The 24,645-nt window shown below is 35.2% G+C and overlaps 1 protein-coding gene across 2 annotated transcripts; it reads right to left on the bottom strand.

The window, feature by feature from the left end:
• Positions 1 to 832: 832 nt before the first annotated feature.
• LOC110644632 (zinc finger protein BRUTUS) lies at positions 833 to 24,237 on the bottom strand. Of its 2 annotated transcripts, none has more exons than XM_021797510.2 (14): positions 23,762 to 24,237; positions 22,041 to 22,250; positions 15,425 to 15,619; positions 14,959 to 15,332; positions 14,096 to 14,324; positions 13,586 to 13,754; positions 12,248 to 13,483; positions 11,960 to 12,131; positions 11,567 to 11,788; positions 11,349 to 11,486; positions 9,396 to 9,630; positions 9,233 to 9,292; positions 5,214 to 5,285; positions 833 to 1,348 (listed from the first exon to the last, which is right to left on the bottom strand). In XM_021797510.2, exons 1-14 carry the CDS (start codon positions 24,038 to 24,040, stop codon positions 1,205 to 1,207), a joined length of 3,735 nt encoding a protein of 1,244 aa, XP_021653202.2. In that variant the 5' UTR covers positions 24,041 to 24,237; the 3' UTR covers positions 833 to 1,204. The 2 variants fall into 2 exon arrangements, with proteins under 2 accessions (XP_021653202.2, XP_021653204.2); XM_021797512.2 differs by lacking the exon at positions 833 to 1,348 and adding an exon at positions 1,355 to 1,608 and having other exon boundaries at positions 23,762 to 24,231.
• Positions 24,238 to 24,645: the final 408 nt, after the last annotated feature.

Here is a 24,645-nt window from a genome sequence, read left to right as displayed (position 1 = left end):
TCCATAATTATTTATAACTATTTTTATTATTTATTAAAAATAACAAATATTTAAAATTAAACTAAAATTTTAAAAATTAAATAATTGACTATACTTGTAAAATGTTGAAAAAAATTAAAATTTTTATAATCTAATTTAATTTTTTTTAAAATTATGAATAATAAAATAATTTGTGAACATCATGTAATTATACATAATAAGACTGATATTCCAAAACTTGCGTCGGCAAAAAAAAATATATTATTGATAAAGAAGAACACATCTTCTCTATTTAAATACATAATACTGAAATGCAATAGAAGTATTTATTTAGATGTTCACATGATTTTAATTTAAATCTTTATTTTTCTTAATTGTGTCATATTATTATACCTAAAGAAATTTTATGAATTTTAAAATTCATTAATTAATTAAAATAAAATTTTTCTAAAATTATATAAAAATAAAATTAAAGCATGAGTAAAAAAAATCATTTTTTTAACTTGATTTGAGATATTCTTAATCATATGAAAATTTCCAATAATAAAAAATTTAAATTTGTTATTATATTGAAGTTTTGCAAAATTTTTTTTTCTTTGAAACGCAAAATATAAATTCTTCCAAAATGCTTAAATAGAACACTTTAACCCAGTGGCTCTAGGACAAATTGAAACGTGCAAATGGCGAGGGAGACATTTTCGCTACTTTAAATTGTATTTAATGTTTAATATGATTATGATTGTAATAATAATTTAACATAATGATTTTCAAATGTATACTGGAATGATGTATCACTATTCAATCTTCACTCTTATTTTAATTTTTTAGAAATAAAAATAAAAACCTTCTGGACATAGAATCCTTGAACCTCACTTGCAATCAGATTTAGCTCAATATTGACAATCGTAATATTTCTCCGCACAGGGGAAAGACCAAAGTTCAATAGGCTTGCTTGATACTTACAAGACAGAGAGAGAGAGAGAGAGTGAGAGCAGTTGGCGGCTATACAATGCAGTATTCAAACACACTATTGCTACTACTTCCGAATTGAAATCGAAAGCAATGCTCCCTTTCTTGCTTTTTCTATCGTCTATTCTATAATCTTTTCAACAGTTTCTACAGGAGTTACACATTTTAGCAGAACATATAGACGTAATGACAAGTAACTACTTTTCTTTTGGGCAGAAAATTTGATTGAATTGACAACTATGTACAGACTAACCTCTCATTGATGTGATGCAGAGGAGTCGGGTTTCGCTGACTCACTCTTAATCACCCGAGTATTGTAAGATCCACAAAATCCACATTTATGATATAACCAGTGGAAGAGTGCAGTGCCCTTTCGATCACAATCATTGCACAGTATATCCTGCATTGTTTTATGAATATTAGAATCCTTTAAGGCCAAGTATAATGGCAATTATAAACTATCAAAATAAGGCTTATAAATATGTGTTCCCACTGAACAGTAAAAGACTATTATAGTTAGGTTAGGTTGAATCCAAGCCAAGGTTTGAGCTTGCGCCAAGATCTTGTATTCCCCACGTAACACTGCTCTCTCTCTCGAGATGATTTGAGCAAAGCCATAGAGTGACCAATCCGAACTCTGCTCATCTACACCTGCCCCTACTGATCAAATTGGCAATGATTGAATCAGCAACCACGCTATCAAAGGAAAATTCATTCCAAAATATCTTACATTTCTTCTCTTACTTTTTTTTCCCCTTTCATTATTTTCTTTTTGGAACTCCGCCTAACTAGTTTGCGCTTAGCCGGTCCCAAGCCCAGATAAAGGAGGAGGGTTGCGATAGATGACAACTAGCGTAAAAATTTCGTCACACCTTATGATATAGATTCAAATGATATAAACATTGGGGCGTCCTCTACTTACGACGAGCTACATCGAAGCCCGAGTGTAGTGAAAAATATGCAAGGGTGTAGGGCGTTCACCGAAAGCAATGCGCCATGCCAGCGCCCGGGTGTGGTGTTAAGTGAGCAAGGGTTCCCATATCATGGATGTGTGTGGGTAAAAAAGTTAGTCCATAGGACAGATAGTAGAACAGATAGTGGAACAGAACACAAGATAGACATAGAAAACAATAGAAGATATCATAGAAGGAGACCAATTAGGAAGAAACAGGATAAGAAGAGGATCAGGGTTGGTACTTAAAATGTTAGATCACTTACAGGAAAATTAATGGAGCTTGTGGATACCTTACAAAGGAGAAGGGTTGGAAAGGAGAAGGGTGAATATTACTTGCATTCAGGAGACTGAATGGGTAAGAGAGAAAAGTAAGGGAGTGCGTAATTCAGGGTACAAACTGTAGTTTACCAGAAAGGAGAGAAACAAGAACGAAGTTGGTATAATCATAGACAGGACATTGAAAGACGCAGTAATAGGTGTGAAAAGAGGACCAGACTAGTATTAGTACTAGAAGGAGAAACAAAAAATGTAGTTATGCTCCACAAATAGGACCAGACAGTTAGAGTAAACAAAAGTTTGGGGAAGATATTGATGATTTAATGCAAAGCATACCGAATGAAGAGAATGTTTTCATTGGTGGAGATTTGAATGGACATGTAGGAAGTGATAGACAATGTTATGAGAATGTTCATGGAGGTTTTGGTTTTGGCAGTCGAAATGAGGAGGGAAAAAGCATCTTGGATTTTGCTATGGCATACGACCTAATACTAGCAAATACCTACTTTATAAACAGAGAGTCACATTTAGTGACTCTCAAATATGGGCAACATAGAAGCCAAATCGACTTCCTCTTATCCAGAAAGACAAATAGAGCTCTATGTAAGGATTGCAAGGTCAATCCATGAGAGGTTTTAATAAGTCAGCATCGATTGGTGGTCTTGGATGTCAAGTTTAGGAACAATTCAAGTAAGATCAGAAGAAATAGTATAGCTCGAACAAAGTGGTGGGAGTTCAAAGGAGTAAAGTAAGTGAAGTTCAAAAATGAGCTTCTCAAGTCCGAAGTATGTAAGCTGGATATGGAGGCCAATAATATGTGGATACAGATGGCATCAAAGATTAGAGAAGTAGCTAGAAAAGTGCTTAGAGAGTCTAAAGGACATGGACCACTCTAAAAAGAGAGATGATGGTGGAATGAGGAAGTACGAAAGGCAGTAAAGAGAAAAAGAAAATGATATAAGAAATTACCTAAATGTGATAATAATGAGGCATATGAACAGTACAATATAGTAAAGAAAGAGGCAAAAAAGACAGTTAGTCGAGCAAGAGCATAAGCCTTTAAAAAGTTATATAAGAAATTAGAACTAAAGAATAAGAGAAATATATTTATAGATTAGCAAGGAGGAGAGAAAGGAAATGTCAAGATCTTAATCAAGTTAGGTGCATTAAGGATAAAGAAGAAAAAATGTTGGTGAAAGATGAGGACATTAAGAAAGATGGAGAAATTATTTTAATGATCTCTTTAATAATAGTCAAAATTGTAATAGCGTGAATATAGACTATAGAACAATAAAAAAGAATGTGAATTATACTAGAAGGATTAGATCTTTAGAAGAAAAGGAAATACTTAAGAGAATGAAAGTAGGTAAAGCTTGTGGACCCGATGAAATACCAATTGAAGTGTGAAAGTGTTTTGGAGATATGAGAGTGGCATGGTTAACAAAATTATTTAATAAGATTCTAAACTCAAAGAAAATGCCTGATGAATGAAGGAGGAGTATTCTAGTAACTATTTTTAAAAGTAAGGGAGACATACAGAGTTGCTCAAACTATAGGAAAATTAAACTCATGAGCCATACTATGAAGTTGTGGAAGAGAGTTGAGGAGTATCGACTACGTCATGATACTTCTATCTCTCTCAATCAATTTGGTTTCATGCCCGGTCATTAAACTATGAAAGCGATCTTTCTCATTAGAAGCTTGATGGAGAAATATAGAGATGTGAAGAAAAATCTACACATGGTTTTTATTGATTTGGAGAAGGCTTATGATAGTGTTCCAAGAGATGTCTTATGGAATGTGTTAGAACAAAAGAGGGTATCTATTAGGTATATACAAGTGTTGAAAGATATGTATGAAGGAGCAACTACTATTGTGCGCACAGTAAAAGGGGACACGAGATTTTTCGATTTCAATTGGATTACACCAAGGATCAGCCATAAACTCTTACCTTTTTACATTAGTTTTAGATGAATTGACAAAACATATACAAGAGAGTATTCCTTGGCGCATGATGTTTGTGGATGATATTGTTCTGATAGATGAGACACGAGAAAGAGTTAATAGGAAGCTAGAGCTTTGGAGAAGTATTCTAGAGTCAAAGGGTTTTAAGTTAAGTAGAACGAAGACAGAATACATGCATTGCAAGTTCAATGAAGGCCAAGCTGGTGATAGGGAAGGAGTTAGTTTGAATGGAGTGGTACTGTCCCAAAGTAATCACTTTAAATATCTAGGCTCAGACCTTCAAATAGATGGGGGATGTGAGGAGGATGTTAGTCATAGGATTAAAGCCAGATGATTGAAGTGAAGACGTTCCACGAGAGTTTTATGTGATCGCAAGATTCCCAATAAGTTGAAAGGAAAATTTTACCGTACAGCCATGCGACCGGCTATGTTATATGGTAGTGAGTGTTAGGCACTGAAAGAGTTGTATGCGTCTAAGATAAGAGTTGCAGAAATGAGAATGTTAAGGTGGATAAGTGGCCATGCTAGACTAGATAAAGTCCGTAATGAGAGTATTAGAGAAAAAGTAGGAGTAATGCCAATTGAACATAGGTTTAGAGAAGGGAGATTGAGGTGATTTAGTCATGTGAAACATAGACATACGGAGGCTTCAGTTAGACAAGTATAGCACATTAGGTTAGAGGATAGAAAGAAAAAAAGGTGTAGACCTAAATTGACTTAGAGGAGAGTAGTACAACATGACCTAGAAGCACTACACATTTCTGAGGATTTAACCCAAAATCGTTGAGAGTGAAGAAAGCGAATCCATATAGCCGACCTCAAATTTTTGGGGTAAAGGATTAGTTGAGTTGGGTTGAGTTATATTGTTTTCTTTTTGGATGACTAGGAACGTATAATTCATTAACCTGGGTATTGAATACATTTCCACTCAAGGATAACATGTTTTGGACACCAAATGTGTCTTCAGAACTCCTTTGTGTGTTCTTTTCAGCAGAAAAAATGCAACAGAAACTAGACATTCAATAGAGAGCTAAGTACGAAATAAAACATTTATAAGGGGCAAATGTACCTGATAATGGTCCCTATATTCCTCTGGAAGCTCCTCTGTGGTCAACAATGCATCAAGCATGCCAAAGTACACCTGAGTTGGTTTACAACAAAAATAAAGAAAGATAGTAAATGATCACTTTATGTACTCTGTAGCTAAGCAGAACAACAAAGAGACACCAGATACTTTTGTCATTTACCAAAGTATGTTCTTATCAATATCAACCCACCCTATCAAATATATCAGACAACTAAAGAATTCCCTAGAAGAAGAAATTGCTTCCATTTTGCAGTTCTTTTGTCTATTCATGTAACTTAGATTCAATCACTCAGGAAAGTTATATTGATTTGAATGATAGGCCAACTAATTATATCAAAATTCAATTGCCCCATTTGATCTTTTATTGTTTTACAAAGATGATGGGTTGTAAGCCCTTGTTTTTAATCTATATTATATAAAATAAAGATGAAGGGGTAAATGTTTGAAAGGACAAATAAGTAAAATCAAATATTACATTATAAACAAGAACGAAGTGGGCATAATCATAAACAAGACATTGAAAAACGCAGTAATAGCTGGGAAAAGAGTAGGAGATAGAATTATACTAGTAAAGCTAGTACTAGAAGGAGAAACAATAAATGTAGTTAGTGCTTATGCCCAACAAATAGGACTAGATAGTGAGAGTAAACAAAGGTTTTGGGAAGATATGGATGATTTAATGTAAAGCATACCGAATGAAGAGAATGTTTTCATTGGTGGAGATTTGAATGGACATGTAGTAAGTGATAGACAAGGTTATGAGAATGTTCATGGAATTTTTGGTTTTGGCAGTCGAAATGAGGAGGGAAAAAGCATCCTGGATTTTGCTATGACATACGACCTAATACTAGCAAATACCTACTTTATAAAAAGAGAGTTACATTTAGTGACTTTCAAGAGTAGACAACATAGAAACCAAATCGACTTCCTCTTAACCAGGAAAACAAATAGAGCTCTATGCAAGGATGGCAAAGTCATTTCAGGAGAGGTTTTAACAAGTCAACATCGGTTGATGGTCTTGAATGTCAAGTTTAGGAACAATTCAAGTAAGGTTAGAAGAAATAGTGTAGCTTGGACAAAGTAGTGGAAATTCAAAGGAGTAAAGCAAGTAAAGTTCAAAAATGAGCTTCTCTAGACAGAAGTATGGAAGCTGGATATGGAGACCAATGATATGTGGATACAGATGGCATCAAAGATTAGAGAAGTAGCTAGAAAAGTACTTGAAGAGTCTAAAGGACATGGACCACCCTCAAAAGAGAGATGGTGGTGGAATGAGGAAGTACAAAAGACAGTGAAGAGAAAAAGGGAATGATATAAGAAATTACTTAAATGTGATAATAATGAGGCATATGAACAATACAAGATAGCAAAAAAAGAGGCAAAAAAGGCAGTTATTCAAGCAAGAGCACAGGCCTTTGAAAAGTTATATGAGAAACTTGAAACTAAAGAAGGGAAGAAAGATATTTATAGATTAGCAAGGAGGAGAGAAAGGAAATGTCAAGATCTCAATGAACTTAGGTGCATTAAGGATAAAGAAGGAAAAATATTGGTGAAAGACGAGGACATTAAAGAAAGATGAAAAAATTATTTTAATAATCTCTTTAATAACAGTTAAAATGGTAATAGCGTGAATATAGACTATAGAACAATAGAAAAGAATGTGAATTATTCTAGAAGGATTAGATCTTTAGAAGTAAAGGAAGCACTTAAGAGAATGAAAGTGGGTAAAACCTGTGAACCCGATGAAATACCAATCGAAGTGTGGAAGTGCTTGGGAGATTGGGAGTGGCATGGTTAACTAAATTATTTAATAAGATTCAAAACTCAAAGAAAATGCCTGATGAATGGATGAGTATTTTAGTACCTATTTTTAAAAATAAGGGAGACATAAAGAGTTGCTCAAATTATAGGAGAATTAAACTCGTAAGCCATACTATGAAGTTGTGGGAGAGAGTTATGGAGCATCGACTACGTCATGATACTTCTATCTCTATCAATCAATTTGGTTTCATGTCCGATTGTTCAACTATGGCAGCGATCTTTCTCATTAGAAGCTTGATGGAGAAATATAGAAATGTGAAGAAAGATCTACACATGGTTTTTATTGATTTAGAGAAGGCTTATGATAGTGTTCCAAGAGATGTCTTATGGAATGTGTTAGAACAAAAGAGGGTATCTATTCGGTACATACAAGTGTTGAAAGATATGTATGAAGGAGCAAGTACTATTGTGCATAGTGGGAGGGGACACGAGATTTTCCGATCTCAATTGGATTACACCAATGATCAGCTATAACCCTTTACCTTTTTGCATTAGTTTTAGATGAATTGACGAAACATATACAAGAGAGTATTCCTTGGTGCATGATGTTTGCGGATGATATTGTTCTGATAGATGAGACACGAAAAGGAATTGATAGAAAGCTAGAGCTTTCGAGAAGTACTCTAGAGTCAAAGGGTTTTAAGTAGAACGAAGACAGAATACATGCATTGCAAGTTCAGTGAAGGCTAAACTGGTGATAGGGAAGGTGTTAGTTTGAATGGAGTGATACTGTCCCAAAGTAATCACTTTAAATATCTAGGCTCTGTCCTTCAAGTAGATGGGGGATGTGAGGAGGATGTTAGTCATAGGATTAAAGCCGGATGGTTGAAGTGGAGACGTGCCACGGGAATTTTATGTGATCGCAAGATTCCCAATAAGTTGAAAGGAAAATTTTATCGTACAGCCATACGACCGGCTATGTTTTATGATAGTGAGTGTTGGGCACTGAAAGAGTCGTATGCGTCTAAGATAAGAGTTGCAGAAATCCGAATGTTAAGGTGGATGAGTGGCCATACTAGACTAGATAAAGTCCGTAATGAGAGTATTAAAGAAAAGGTAGGAGTGGTGCCAATTGAAGATAAGTTGAGAGAAGGGAGATTGAGGTGGCTTGGTCATGTGATGCGTAGACATACAGAGGCTTCAGTTAGACAAGTAGAGCACATTAGGTTAGAGGATAGAAAGAAAAAAAGGGGTAGACCTAAATTGACTTGGAGGAGAGTAGTACAACATGACCTAGAAGCATTATACATTTCTGACGATTTAACCCAAAATCGTTTAGAGTGGAGGAAGCGAATCCATATAGCCGACCCCAAATTTTTTGGATAAATGCTTAGTTGAGTTGAGTTGAGTTAAACAAAAGAGGACTTCTCAATATTTCATATTACTTAATTGATCTAAAGAATTTTCTATGTTAAGGGTTGGGTTGGGTTTTGTGCTCCAATACATTTCCAATGAAAGAGAGGACGGGGAAGCAAAATCAAAATCTTTCTTGGCCTTTACTCTTACTAAACTTCAAATAAAAGGTCGAAGCCTCTACTCTATTCTCCTACATTTTGTAAGATTGCTGCAGCTCAACAATTCACGGGTTTAGTCACATAACTCAAAATATATACATATATGTAACTAGTATTTTAGTAATTCATCACTTCAAGCTAAACAAGTTAAGGCCTCACAGTCATAAATTTATTAGTCACTATTCTCAATCCACATATTTCAGAAAGTAGATACCTGCAAAACAAAATTAATTTCTTCATAGTCAGGTTAGAGCAAAGTCTCTCCAGAAACCTATAAAAAAAACTAGTTCAAAAGAGGAGATATATTTACAAATTGGCAAGGATAACAGAAAAGAAATGTCAAGACTTAAATCAAGTACGGCATGGGAGATGATGATAGGAAGGTCTTGATAAAGAAAGTGGACATTACAGATGGATAGAGAAGTTATTTTAACGGGCTCTTTAGTGGTAGTAATTTAACAATAAAATCTGCCAATAATTTACCAAATGATCAACGGCTGTTACCTATCAACTAAACCAATCGAGCCCTAAATAACAACAGTTAAATCAACATTTGTCTCGTATCTTAATCTAGCTCATCAATATCATAGAAATTCAATTTTTCATCAGCTAAAATACATAGAAAAATTCCAAGAAGACAACAACAATAATAGAAGGATTTCTCACCGCCATATCTCCTAAAGATTTGCTGCATATTGGGCAGGTGTAGTGACTGCAAGTGTATGCCTACAGGAGAGAAATTTCAACCACTATTCATAAGAGAGGAAGATAATGAAAGGAAGTTTAAGACATATGGACTGCAAATAAAAGCATTAAGAGCAACAGAAACCTGAAAGCAAGCTGAATGCATGTAATGGCCACAAGGCAATGCCCTGACTGTTGCACTTGAAGTGAACAAAAAATCACAGCAGATGGGGCAATTTGTCTCTAAACCTTTTTCCAGGCACTTGTGATTCACTAACTTAATTCCCAAGCAACAGTTGCATGTCATGCAATGAAAGTAATCAATGCCAAGACCCCTCCCAACACGACATAAATTGCAAAAGGGACAATGATATACAGTCCTGAAAAGGCATCAATGACAATAAGCAAATATCTGTAAGCATTCATAATAAAAGTTTATTACAGACTATAAAACTGGTTGTTTGTCACCACTATTTTTTTTTTTGGGATTTCTGTAAATACTAATGAGCAATCAAAATCGCTGGTATCAATCTCAGAAAATTGAAATATGTTTTGTTCATCATGCTCTAATATTGTATGAGAGTGGAGTTAGAGAAGTTTGACGGATAATGTGCAAATAAAATTAACACCTAACCTTTTTTTGGAGTTTATTTTAAGGTGTAAATGGAGCTTATAGAAGATCAAATCCTTGCATCCATTCACCTCCAAATACCCATTTTTCTCAACTCCCAAACTTGGGGTTAAAGATGGAATGTAAAGATTTTTAATGTTTTATACACATTAAAACTCTCCAAATAAGGTTAATTAGCCTAGTTTTCCATTCCATGCAATCACCCCCTTCACCTTCATTAACCTTCCTTTCCATCACTCTTAAAACTCCCATGCAATAAAACCACTTTTGAACTAAGCATAAGATGTATAAGCTTCATAGCAAATCACATACATGTTAATTAGCAAGGATATCATTTATATTTCTTTTCAGTCTGCCAAGAATTCTCTGACCATCCATTTCTAAAAATGTGACTTAAATTATTTCAACGAATCACCAGACTTACTTCTTATAAAAATACAAAAGCAGTTTTCATTTTCCAACTAATTTGACCATTGAAGAATACATGTTTATAACATGTGATGCATACTAGGTAAATTTTGCAAACTTTAGTAATGATGAATCAGGAGCACAAACTTTACAGCTTGATGCACACACACAAAGACATCCCCGCATCAATTAGAAGTAGAAACCACAACCAAGCTAAGAAAATCACCACATGCAGATTGCAGACAGCCAAAGTTTGAACCTAACTTTTGGAATTAAGCCATCCTCCAATCATTAGGCAGCAGTAAATATTACAGGCAACCCAGGTATATGAAAAAGAAATTTTGGAATAAGCTCAAGTTATTGTCAATATGCTGAAGTACAATGTTGTATTAACCTACCAAAGATCTTTTGTTTCTTCCACGAGTTTTTCATACAGAACGACCATTAAAGAAACCAAGCTGATTCTGGAGGACGGAAATGGACAGATTTTGATGTTTTTATCTACTGATACAATAAAAATTTCCGACACCAAAAAAATTACTCAGCATAAGGAAAAGGATCAGAATTAAATATTAGCATGTTCATTAATCACCCTACTATAGAATGTTTTATAATTATTAAGATAGGTAAAGAACTATCTTCCATAAGCAGCATCTTTGCAGAATTTATGAATCTTAAAATTATGAGGATATGCAAAAGACCACTTCTTCAATTTGTAATATGTGCAAAGGTTTTATGAATATAAATATGGAAGACAATACACACACACATATTACAAGTCAAATGTCAAACAACTACAAACTACAACCTCAAGCTTGTATGTGAGGGCCCAGAAATGGATTTTATATCTCTAAAACAAAAGGCAAAACACCAAGTACAAGTTCAAACATGGTTCCTACAGAAGCCACATGGGAAACAAAATAATTCTGCAATAGAATCTGTCCATCAAGGTCACTGAGTTTGATAATTATTTAAAAAAAAAAGAAAAAAAGAAAAAAAAGAAGAAGAAGAAGAAGAAGAAGAAAAAAAAAAGAAAGAAAAGCTTCAGAACTTGTGTACCTTTCATCATCAAAAAACTTGCATATATTGCAATAATACTTTGCCATTGAAAGTCCATTACATGCAGGTGTTGTGCAGATTGCACCAACTGCCTGAATCTTCAGACAGTTCATGCACATCATTTCTGATGTTGCTTTTCTGCAGTGAATCAAAAGTGTATCATGCATTCTGAAAATTCAGTCAAAATACAAGATTCAATCAATAATGTCAAAAATTACCTATCCATTGAGTGATCGCTCACTTTGTCATGACAAAATCTACAGGTAAACAACTTGCCACAGCAAGCAGCACGAAGTTTACACTTTCGCTTGTAGTGCTCACATCCAAATACTTGTTTTTCCTGATCTCGAAATGATGGTGAGCATCCCATTATGTCATCACTGTTAGAAGTTTCACCTGATGTAGCTTGGGGTAATTTCTGCTGAGCAGCTATCCAGCGACTAAAACAAAATTTAAATAGAGATTAATTTAAGACACAAATCAACAACAACAACAACAACAACAATAACAACAATAATGAGGACGATGATGATAACAACTACTAATATTCATGCATTCGCTAATTTTGAGCGAATAGAAGCAAATAAAGCAGATATAATTATCAAACTAACCTAGTCAAAAGATTTTGAACAAGATATGCTTTTCTCCTTGGATCAAGAGTTGAGTCCTTATACACCTTTCTAATCTCAGACTCAAGCTCATTTTGATTCATACGGAAGATATCCTTCCACCCAGGCTTAAACATCTGATCACTTTGGTCCAAGCTCCCTGGAAACTCGTTGTCTGTGAACAATTAAGATGAGATGAGTAGAAAATTTGCACAGAACAAAATGTGTGCTTGATAATGTAACTACACAGTAATTCCTACCAGTACAAGACTCTAGAAGCATTAAACAAACCTTCTGTAGTAATGCTAGACTCTGAAGTTTCATTCTGCAAAGATGATTCTGTTGGTCCTTTCCAGCATTCATTAAGCCACTCATTGAACATTGTGTTTTTGGTTGCTTGCTTCCACGTGTCCATCATTTTGTTCTGCTCATCCTGAGTAAGAGCAGAAGTTACCCAGGGCAACATAGATTGCAGCACTTCAGCACCAGTAGTACCAATTATGCGGCCAACTATTTTGTCTTGCTCCTGAACTGAAAAATGCCTTCCAAACAATGGCCACAACTCAACTTCTTCTCTCAAAATATGATGATCAAGACTAACTCTTATAGATTTGCACATTCCTTGCAGCTTAGTGGCTAGTTCACCATACTTTGCCATACAATCATCATCATGGGCAACAGAAAGCTCAATTTTACTTCCTGCTGAATCCTCCATCATGTCAGACTTTTGCAAGCTTTCATGAAGGCGTGAAAGCTCAGAAAGGACACATGAAATATCTTCAAACAATTTTTCCTCTTGCTTATGGTCCAGCGTGTATGAATGACTCACATTATGAAGTGCCTCTTTGGATTCCAATGCTGGAAAAACAATATCATCCTCAGCATTACTATGAGCTCTGTATAAGCCCCATAACAATCGGAACCTTCCAATAAACTGCTGAAGAAGTGTCTCATCACAATCACTGAGCTTTCCAGATTCAGCATCCAGATACTCCAAGTCTTTGCTTATGGCTTTATGAAACTTAAATATTGTATCAATTGGTCGTTCTACATACCCAATATCAGAGGAGCTATTATGTGCTTCCCAAACAAAAAGACTGGAGTTAAGAGCTGGAGCAGAGTAGCTGAAAGACAAGGACCGCAAAGACTTGGTAGTAGAAAGAGAAGTGAGTCCCAGATTATTGCTGTTCACTCCTAAACCTGGGACACAACAAGACCAATCAGTACAAGAGAGTTCATGGGAACTTAGCGCCCAAGATGGATTGAGGGCATTGCTATTTTTACATGACACTAGAATATTTGTTTTGACTGGCCTTTTGTTGTCATCTCCACAAACTGATACAGAGCTATCCTTAGAGAGAAATGCAGAAGCACATGCAGAGCATGATCTAACAATATCTGCTTCAATATCAATGAATTTTTTGGCAGGACAACAACCAATTGCACTTGACAAACATGCACCCTTGTTACGACCCTTGCAAGCCCAGCCAGTAAAAAGTGTTACCAAAGCAGTATCCGCTGATGGAGCTGAATCAAAATAAACACAAATTTGAGAAAATACAGTAAATGTATTGCTTCATTGGACAGAATAGATCTAGTAAGTAGCTATAATGGAGATGGATACAGAACCTGCAGATTGCATGTTTTTAAGAAAATTCTTGGCTTCCTCTTCAGTTAGTGACCCCGCTAACCATGGCAAGACACGCTCAATCAATTTCAAGGGCATCACACATAAGCTTTGGTACAAAAGTTCCTGCTGCCTTTTGAAGCTAAAGAGCTTTTGGGCTAGTGGAAGAACCTAGATATGCAAGGAACTTAGAAGATAGTCTTCAAAAATCAAAGGGGATGTTTGGTGCTACAATTTCTAGCCATGCAACATCCATATAAACTCCTTTCAGAAGACTCTATAGTCTCTATTACCAGCTTTAAATTTGAAATAGGAGCAGACAGAGCAGAGTTGTTTTTAAACTTCCCAAAGCACTTCTATGCATTATCACGTTCACGATTCACCAACTCCCACTGGCTAATTCAGAGTTTGTAGTACTAGTTCAGTATTAAAGGAAACTAGGCATAATTTCGCAGTTCATAGACTACCAAACATCCCCAAGGAGAATTATTACATCCATAAGGAAAGCTCACCTGAACTTCCTCATTGTAGAAGTGCCTTTGTATAGTTTCTATTATTTGATCAGTATGAGAGCATAACTTTGCATAAAAATCAGCAGCTGAGTTAGAATTTGCACCTGCCCTTTGAATACTTTCTATCAAACGTCTAAACTCATTAAATTGACTTTCTTCTTCAGCATGCTCTTGGAAGAAAGAGAATTCTCCATCTACTGCAGGAAATATGACTTTGTCCTCAGCAATACTGTAATCAGAAAAGCACAAATGCTTCAAATTAGACAATTTAAGATATGCTTCATATATTGTAAAAATTGGCAAGTTAGAAGCTAGGGAACATGGTCTTTTGTTGAAAGTCTGAAAAAATATAACAGTTATTCCTTGCGACTTTGCTCAAATTATCTATTAAGATATGGCTTATCCTTTGCAATAATCAGAACACAATTGGAGAAAACAAACATGAGAAATACACAAGTAAATGTGGAGAAATTAGGGTATCAATATAACATGATCAACATTTCACAACAGCTCTGTGCCATTTTAAAATTGCTAAGAGCAGAAACAATCTTCCTTTTTCCCATTGGCAATAGAACAATTTGAGAACTTAAAATCCCTTCTTATCCATATGTATGATGTTAATATCCCATATTGGTTTGGGATAGGGCAATGTGCCCCTTATTAAGCCTTGGGCACTCCTCTCCCCTTAAGCCAGCTTTTGGGGGTGAGTTAGGCTTGGCGCATTTTCTTAAGAAAAATGTCTCTGGTGCAAAAGAACACAAAAGCCTACTTTACAAAATAAGTAAAAGCTATATTAAGAAGTTCCTTGAAAAATGAATAAAATATCTACTTAGATGCATAGTAAAATAACAGAAAGGAAATACCTGTGGAAGATGCAAACATCAGCAATGAACTGCAACCGATCATCAAAGGCTGATAAATTTGTAAAATCTCCAGAAAGTTGTATTCTTCTAGCTTCCTCAGCTATCTCGTTCAATTCTCGCTTAATAGCACTATGCCAAAGCAATATTTCATTTATTGGGTGTGTTGATGTTCCAATACTGTCTGAAGCATCATTAGTTGACTCGAAATATTTCCTTTTCCCGATCTTGTATTGCTTACATGTACATGTGACATTATCCAATTCATGAGAACTTGCACACCAAGTGGAATTTGCACAGTATTGATCCTGAGGATTATCTACACAACTTTCCGCTGTCTTTGTACCATTTCTCCCTTCCATCCAGGTGAAAATAATCTTCACCAGGAAACACTTTTTATCAGCTATATGCACTCAGAAAAGTACATGCCAAAAGAAATAAAATGCTGAATGAAGAGTGAAAACCTTACCTGCTGAAGAAGCTTCTCTTCTGGGATTATCTTACTTAAGCACTTGCGCATATCCTGGTATTCAACAGGTGAAATAGAAGATGCTAACCATGGCAGGAAGTCCGCTACCAAGTTCACAGGAATGCTGCATACAAACTGCCAGATTAGAGATGACTGCTCTTCAAGAGAGAAATTCTCAATAAGCAAGGGAAAAACCTGAGAAAACCAATTAAAGTGCTCCTGTTATATTGACATTAAAATCAAAAGTCTAAATAGAAGTTTAGCAATATTTTGGAGTCAATGCTGTTGTGCATACTATGAATAATTTTGGTAAAAATGTATGAGCAGAGTAGCAGACCTCATGTCCTCAATAGCACTTTGATGATGCTTTGCTATAAACTAGATGGCATCTATCAAATTTACAAGACAGTTCAAAAAGAAAAAAATATATATATACATATCAAAGTTACATCAGCCCACGGCATCACTTTTATATAGTCAAGGAGTGGAGAGGGCTTAAATGAGCTTATATTCAAATTTTGCCACGTAGATAGTCATCATAAGTGTTATATGAATGGCCATAATAACAACAATCGAGTAAGCACAACACAAAAAATTATGCACAGGGAGTTCTGACAAACAGGAAATGCAATCATTGAGAAACTGTTTGATAAAACAAGTAGATTCATTTGCCAATTTGCATGTACCTGATTTGGGATCATTATTTTCTTCTTTTTTTCCCCCTTTCCTGTTGCACTCAAAATCCTAGATTTCATTTCATTTCCGAAGGCCTTAGTAGCAGTGGTACAAAAGTGGGCCATCACATATGCTGTGAAATGGTGCAACTATGGCTAGCGAACTCTTTTTTAAATTGCAAAGACTAGTGAATTGCATCTAGAGCATAAAAATTTCCTTGAATTTGACTAAAAATGCAGAGCTAATGCTTCTAATGACCTTTGAAAATCTTTATTCAATATAAAAACGTTTAACTCATTACTGCTAAGAAGCTTTCAAATAATCTCATATGGCTTTCATGTTTAGAATTAACAAAATAAACATAAAAATAGACAATAGAAAATAAAAAGAACATGCATAAGTGGCTAGTTATTTCTGTAAGAACCCAGATAAAAAAGAAAAAATAAAATAAAGTGCAACTGGGTATTAATGGTCTTATTGGCCTTTATGGTGGTGATTTGGATAGGTGGTTATGTAACACACTAATAACTGTAACCATAGTTGCTTAGAACGCGATACTTCTTGGATCATGGTATGGGTACAGGTACGATGTAGACCACTTAACTAGAAATAAGGTACGTGGGAGGTAAACTTTGTTCGTACGTCAATTTGGAACGTGGTATGTAAATCATGTCAATTCAGTTCACAATACGTGAATTACACTTAACTAGCATAATCCCTAAGCCTATGAACGCCAAGTCAAATAATAATTTTTATTTTTTATTTTTTATGATGTATACTTTTTACAAGATTATTGTTAACGTTGAGATACTGTAATTATGCCTTAGATTAGGAAATTATATAGGGTAATTGTAATGCCTAAATAGTGCCTCAATTGTGTTTTCCTAATTAGTTTTTCCTATATTTCCTAATTAATGATTTTGTAATTGTATATATCCCTTTAATGCAAAGCATACCGAATGAAGAGAATGTTTTCATTGGTGGAGATTTGAATGGACATGTAGGAAGTGATAGGCAAGGTTATGAGAATGTTCATGGAGGTTTTGGTTTTGGCAGTCGAAATGAGGAGGGAAAAAGCATCCTGGATTTTGCTATGGCATACGACCTAATACTAGCAAATACCTACTTTATAAAAAGAGAGTCACATTTAGTGACTTTCAAAAGTGGGCAACATAGAAGCCAAATCGACTTCCTCTTAACCAGGAAGACAAATAGAGCTCTATGCAAGGATTGCAAGGTCATTCCAGGAGAGGCTTTAACAAGTCAACATAGGTTGGTGGTCTTGGATGTCAAGTTTAGGAACAATTCAAGTAAGATCAGAAGAAATAGTGTAGCTCGAACAAAGTGGTGGGAGTTCAAAGGAGTAAAGCAAGTGAAGTTCAAAAATGAGCTTCTCGAGTCCGAAGTATGAAAGCTAGATATGGAGGCCAATGATATGTGGATACAGATGGCATCAAAGATTAGAGAAGTAGCTAGAAAAGTACTTGGAGAGTCTAAAGGACATGGACCACCCTCAAAAGAGAGATGGTGGTGGAATGAGGAAGTACAAAAGGCAGTGAAGAGAAAAAGGGAATGGTATAAGAAATTACCTAAATGTGATAATAATGAGGCATATGAACAGTACAATATAGCAAAGAAAGAGGCAAAAAAGGCAGTTAGTCAAGCAAGAGCACAGGCCTTTGACAAGTTATATGAGAAACTTGGAACTAAAGAAGGGGAGAAAGACATTTATAGATTAGCAAGGAGTAGAGAAAGGAAATGTCAAGATCTCAATAAAGTTAGGTGCATTAAGGATAAAGAAGGAAAAGTATTGGTGAAAGATGAGGACATTAAAGAAAGATAGAGAAATTATTTTAATAATCTCTTTAATAATAGTCAAAATGGAAATAGCGTGAATATAGATTATAGAACAAAAGAAAAGAATGTAAATTATACTAGAAGGATTAGATCTTTAGAAGTAAAGGAAGCACTTAAGAGAATGAAAGTGGGTAAAGCCTGTGGACTCGATGAAATACCAATTGAAGTGTGGAAGTATTTGGGAGATATGGGAGTGGCATGGTTAACTAAATTATTTAATAAGATTCTAAACTCAAAGAAAATGCCTGATGAATGGAGGAAGAGTATTTTAGTACCTATTTTTAAAAATAAGGGAGACATACAGAGTTGCTCAAACTATAGGGGAATTAAACTCATGAGCCATACTATGAAGTTGTGGGAGAGAGTTGTAGAGCATCGACTACGTCATTATACTTCTATCTCTCTCAATCAATTTGGTTTCATGCTCGGTCGTTCAACTATGGAAGCGATCTTTCTCATTAGAAGCTTGATGGAGAAATATAGAGATGGGAAGAAAAATCTACACATGGTTTTTATTGATTTGGAGAAGGCTTATGATAGTGTTCCAAGAGAGGTCTTATGGAATGTGTTAGAACAAAAGAGGGTATCTATTAGGTACATACAAGTATTGAAAGATATGTATGAAGGAGCAACTACTATTGTGCGCACAGTGGGAGGGGACACAAGAGATTTTCCGATCTCAATTGGATTACACCAAGGATCAACCATAAGCCCTTACCTTTTCACATTAGTTTTAGATGAACTGACGAAACATATACAAGAGAGTATTCCTTGGTGCATGATGTTTGCGGATGATATTGTTCTGATAGATGAGACACAAGAAGGAGTCAATAGGAAGCTAGAACTTTGGAGAAGTACTCTATAGTCAAAGGGTTTTAAGTTAAGTAGAACGAAGACAGAATACATGCATTGCAAGTTCAGTGAAGGCCAAACTGGTGATAGGGAAGGAGTTAGTTTGAATGGAGTGGTACTGTCCCAAAGTAATCACTTTAAATATCTAGGCTCAGTCCTTCAAGTAGATGAGGGATGTGAGGAGGATGTTAGTCATAGGATTAAAGCCGGATGGTTGAAGTGGAGACATGCCAAGGGAGTTTTATGTGATCGTAAGATTCCCAATAAATTAAAAGGAAAATTTTACCGTACAGCCATACGACCGGCTATGTTATATGGTAATGAGTGTTGGGCACTGAAAGAGTCGTATGCATCTAAGATAAGAGTTGCAGAGATGAGAATGTTAAGGTGGATGAGTGGCCATACTAGACTAGATAAAGTCCGTAATGAAAGTATTAGAGAAAAGGTAGGAGTGGTGCCAATTGAAGATAAGTTGAGAGAAGGGAGATTGAGGTGGTTTGGTCATGTGAAGCGTAGACATACGGAGGCTCCAGTTAGACAAGTAGAGCACATTAGGTTAGAGGATAGAAAGAAAAAAAGGGGTAGACCTAAATTGACTTGGAGGAGAGTAGTACAACATGACTCAGAAGCATTACACATTTCTGAGGATTTAACCCAAAATCGTTCAGAGTGGAAAAAGCGAATCCATATAGCCGACCCCAAATTTTTGGGATAAAGGCTTAGTTGAGTTGAGTTGAGTTGAGTTGTAATTGTATATATCCCCCAACAGCTTGCGAGAATAATCAAGCTAATTTATTCCAAATTCTCCTTTCTTTTCCTCATTCATGGTATCAAAGCCAAGGGTTTGAAGTCCCTTTTCTGTTGTCTTCCTTTCATCTTCTATTTCTCAAAGAAACACAAAACCCATGTCTGAAAACACAAACCCAAGAAGATCCTAACTTCCAATCACTTTGTGTATTGACTTCTGTGCCTCACCTCCCAAGCTCCCACTTCAAAAGAAGCACCTGCAACTTCCTATAGCCCTTCACCAGACTCTGATCCTAACAGAATATCCACCCTTGTAACACAAGATGTCTGAAAAGGGAGCCTTTTCAAACAAAATAGTTGAGAAACCTCTTCTCTCTTCAATTTTTTTCCTCCACTAATTACTACCATAAAACTACATGGCAGTGATAATTATGTTTCTTGGGCAGCCTCAATGGAATTATGGTTCATGGGACAAGGATATAATGACCATTTACCCAAGAATTCTACAGATATTGCAGCTTCTAACAAAGCAACATAGCTGAATGTAGATGCACAGTTATGCAGTCTACTATGAGTCTTACATTTTCTTGATCCCAAGTTACTCACTCTCTCTAAATCCTGCAAAACTTGCTGCAAAGTTTGGGCTAAAGCTAGAGAACAAATGATGTCCAACTTATCTATAAAGTTGTGAATGATATTGTTCACCTGTAGCAGGATCATCAAGACATGACTAGTTACTTAGAATCAACAATAGGATGATAAATACCAGATAAATATTGTCAATTAATGAGATTCAAGTCAACTAATATTAATAAAAACACACCACCTATACCACCTATTTTTGTTTTTGCAATACTGGGACTCAGCTTCCCCATTTCTCATCCCAAACTCCCAATATCCCACAACCAATAACAAATCTTCTCCCTAAACATGGACTTGGAAGAAAAGAAAATGCAAACCCATAGCAATTATTCTCCAAGCATTCCGAATCAGAACGTCCAGAAGATTTCTCAAAATTTTCTATGGTTTTGGAAACTTTAAATTTTGAGTTTTTCCTTCTAAAAACCTTGATCCTTGAAGTTGATTAAAAGAAGCAATTAAGTGCTAAAGCTACTATTGCTTTTGCTATTGTTTTCTTGGTGTATTAAGATGGCAAACACAATAACAATCAACTACGGTTGATTCCTTCCCCTCTAAATCCTCCCTCTCGCATTATCTGTCATGTGTAACTTTTCCTTTTTCTTTTCTTTCCCTAAGACTTTGTGCCAAGTGATTGGAATTGATTAGCTTGATTTGGCAACTCTGATCGTGTCCCGAATCAGGGACAGAAATCTTCCACAAATTGGAACACAAAACTCATATCATGAAACCTACGGGGGTGAGCAAATCTAGTAAATATGCCTGTAACATAGAAATAGCTAGAAATATGTCCACTACTTGGCTGATTAATTACTCGAAGGAGAGAAAAAAAAAAAAAAGATACTACTTTCTTTTCTTCTTTTTGATATATTACTTAATAAAAGATGTAAGCTAAATATTTTGGACGAGAAAATAAAAATAGAACCATGAATAAGCCATTGGATATTTGCACAGCCAATTTTTTAGTTTAATCAATAGAACAAACATGAGAAACAGCTGTTTGTTGCCTAGTGCTGTTAAAGGAGAGATCTGTCAACACCTTTATTCAAATCTATTGTATCCTCTGCAAAATTGGTCTATTGATTCAATAGATAATATCTCACAGCATGAAAGTCATCTGTCTCATCTTGATAGCACTTCATTATGGTAGATTGAATCAACTTCAAACAGGAGTTTATAACTTATCTATAATGGATATTGAAATTACACTTTTGTCATTCACAGTCAAGCCAGATTTAGTGCAGAAGGCAGGAACTCATTTTACCCCATAAAATTTTTAATTCAACATCTAGCAAGATTAATGTTTTGACATTGACAAGATTGGATTTTAAATGTGATTCTTATATAAAGCTTTTTAAAAAAAATTCTCATTCAAATCTCACATCTTGGATAGACAGCTGTTTGCAAATACTATCTTATGTCAAATGGCATCAATGTATAGACGCCATATGATACCTGCCTACTATAAGGTCCAAAATTCCCTCTCACATGCACATGTTATATCCACAACTATCAAGCCAAGCCCAAATTGATGAGTAATTAAAAATATTCAAGCCATCCATACATGTGGAGAATGAGAATCTAAAATATTATTTCCTTGAATCCATAAGCAAAAAATGTATAAAGTAATGTGTCAATTATGATATTAATAATTTCTAAGATAGTGCGTATCAGCTCCCCAAACCCACAACTGTCACGAAAAAGTATATACCTTATATTACTCTAATTGATTTCTTTTCCTATTGTTATTATGGACCATTACCATTATCATTGCTCGAAGGAGTTTTGCTCAACAGACATTCTAAGTAGCAGGATACTATATAAAAGGCATGAAATGAAACTGCACCTGTTCCTCTTCCTTTGCCATGTGCTGACTAAGCGATGTCAGAAGAGCTCCTGTGCAAGATGCTAATTCTCTTGGGAAACTTTCATCATTTTGCATATAAGAATTTAGCAGCTCAAATAATTGATCAAAAAGACTGCTTTCACCCTTGTGCTCAAGTGAGTATGTTTGTGCCACATTCTTGACACGTATGTCAAGAGCTGGAAAAATAACCTGCATTTCCAAAATATTATGACATCATGCCTACTATCTGTAGCAAAAAAAAAAAAAAAAGTGTCAGTTAAAGACTGCTTGCAGGGGTCGAGATAGAAATGACGGATCCACTAGATGCACTTAGTTTGTTCAGGCAAATCATTTCACAAGGGCCACTTGAAATCAGGCTTTCCAAAAGTGACAAGCAGCCAAAAGATGCGAAAAGTATAGGTTTCATGGATCAGATTTTAAGTTCGCAATGAGGAAATCCTAATAGGAATTTTATATTTTACAAACAACATTTTCATAAATTTTTTACTCTTAAAAATGCAGGATACAAGAGTATAATAATGACAACTATTTTGCATAAGCATATTTTTAACTATCATTAAATTTATAATATTTTACATTTTATTAATAATCAGTTGTGCACAAAATGTGGAGAATGGCAACATTTGAACTGCTAGAAATAGACTTCCTAACAGCTTATGAATTATCTGTATTCTGTAAACAACACAAAAACATTAACTCAACTCAACTAAGCCTTTATCCCAACTAAGCCTTTCTCCACTTTAAACAATTTTGGGTTAAATCCTCGGAAATGTGTCCTCATCAAAAAAAAAAAAAGAAAAAAAAAAAAGATTTGGTCCTTGAACTTCCAAAGATGAGTATACTCAACACGAAAATAATTAATTTCCCCACTTGGACTGTTGGACCGCAGGAAATCAGACACGAGATGAATCCCCTAGATTTTCAAAAAATTACAAGCACACATTTCTGAGTTGTTAGATTTAGGAGAATGTCCCCAGTCCCACACAATTATAAAAATAAAATAGACCTGCTCTGAACATAGCAGTTGTACCAAAAATCTCATCCCAAAACAAGCAGTTAAGCATAATAAAAATGTCAGAAAATACACAATAATAGTGTGTACGTGAAGTAACTAGCATACTTTTCTTTCTTAAGGGAAAATTACTAAACACATCAGCTCCCACAAAGTGGAATCAGCAGTGGAACACTGTATTTATGTGAGAAAAAAGAAAGCTCTGTTTGGAACTATGGTTGGTAAATAAAAGAACTGCTTCGAAATTGCTTTAAAAAAAACGCCTTTTCGATGCTATTGAAAAAAAAAATAGCAATTGAAAAAAAAACATGGTTTTGCTATTTTGAAATTCATGACAAAAATATATTAAATTTAAATTAAATTTTAATAATCTATATTACAAATTTTCGACAGCTCAAACAGCAATACAAGAAACCCAAAATATAAACCAGTAAAATCAATTTGACAACTTCACTAGAGGCCTACGAACTCCTCAACTCCAAATTCCAACTTTTAACGCAAAGGCAGATGCTCATACATCAATAGCTGTAAATATACACTAGTAGGCCACAAATTATTCAGGAACTGATGTGTAATAGCTCAACGCATGACCAAATTTGCCAAAGGCGTCAAGATTCTTTTTTTTTTTTTGACAATTAAAAACTAAAAAAAAAAGAAAAGTAGAAAAGGCAGGATATTGAATTGGTACCTCGTCTTCGGCATTGCAATGGTGCTTGTAAATCAATCTGAGGAAACGGTACCGTTCGAAGAGTGAGCGAACATCGACGGTCTGTCCAGTGGCAAAGGCCATGGCTAATCGGTGAAGCGCATCGAGCTCATTACATATGGCCTTGTGGAAGTAAAGAAATATGAGAATCGGCGATTTTTGGTCGCCGCTCTCCAAACAACCTTTCGACTCCACCTTCTTCACCGAGCTCGACAATATCATCCCTTCTCCTCGCTGCAATTCCGGCAACGACGTCGCCATTTCTGTCTTCCCTCTCAATCTCTCCCCCTACTCTCTGCAACTTCTCTGCGACTTTCCGTTTCTACGACCAATAGTATCGCGATAGTCTCTCTCTCTCTTTCTAGGAAACTTAATTCGGATTTTTTTTTTCCTTTTTAATTTAGTTTTTTGTTGTTCAACGGAGACGAAGAAACAGAGGTTTGTTTGTTTGTTTGGTTTGGTTGCAAAGTAGCGATCCGATGGGAGTGAGAGCTTTATATAATTGGATGGGAGACACGTGGCATCCTGACAAGGCAAATGCTGGTATAAGGAGGTAGGCACGTGGGGGGGAGAGGCCATGGGTTGGAGATTCATGCCTCCTTTTTGGGGTGATTTTTATGTTTTATTCTATTCCTAAACGGCAATTCCTTATTAAAAAAATTTTAAACTTTAATTTTATTTTATAAAAATTATTTATTTATTTTATAAAAATTTGTTCAACATGTAATGACAGAATTTTATATCAAAAACATTCTTTTAAGCTATGGTGTAATATTTATAAATGTAATTTTAATTTTTTTAATAAAAGATAAATTTTTATTCTTTTTAGAAAGCCAATGGTTGTGATGGTATTGTTTTCCATTATT

This window comes from Hevea brasiliensis, chromosome 9, assembly GCF_030052815.1.
Source record: "Hevea brasiliensis isolate MT/VB/25A 57/8 chromosome 9, ASM3005281v1, whole genome shotgun sequence".
Taxonomy (NCBI): domain Eukaryota; kingdom Viridiplantae; phylum Streptophyta; class Magnoliopsida; order Malpighiales; family Euphorbiaceae; genus Hevea; species Hevea brasiliensis.
The sequence above is the reverse complement of the archived record's forward strand: the minus strand, read 5'-3'. Positions and strand labels throughout refer to the sequence as shown.

Coding starts and splice junctions, on each gene's coding strand:
- LOC110644632 (XM_021797510.2), bottom strand. CDS start 24,040: ATGGCGACGTCGTTGCCGGAATTGCAGCGAGGAGAAGGGATGATATTG. Junction 15,620..22,040: donor TGGCAAAGGAAGAGGAACAG/GTGCAGTTTCAT, acceptor TGGTTTTCTCAG/GTTTTTCCCTTGCTTATTGA. Junction 9,293..9,395: donor TGCATTCAGCTTGCTTTCAG/GTTTCTGTTGCT, acceptor TCTCTCCTGTAG/GCATACACTTGCAGTCACTA.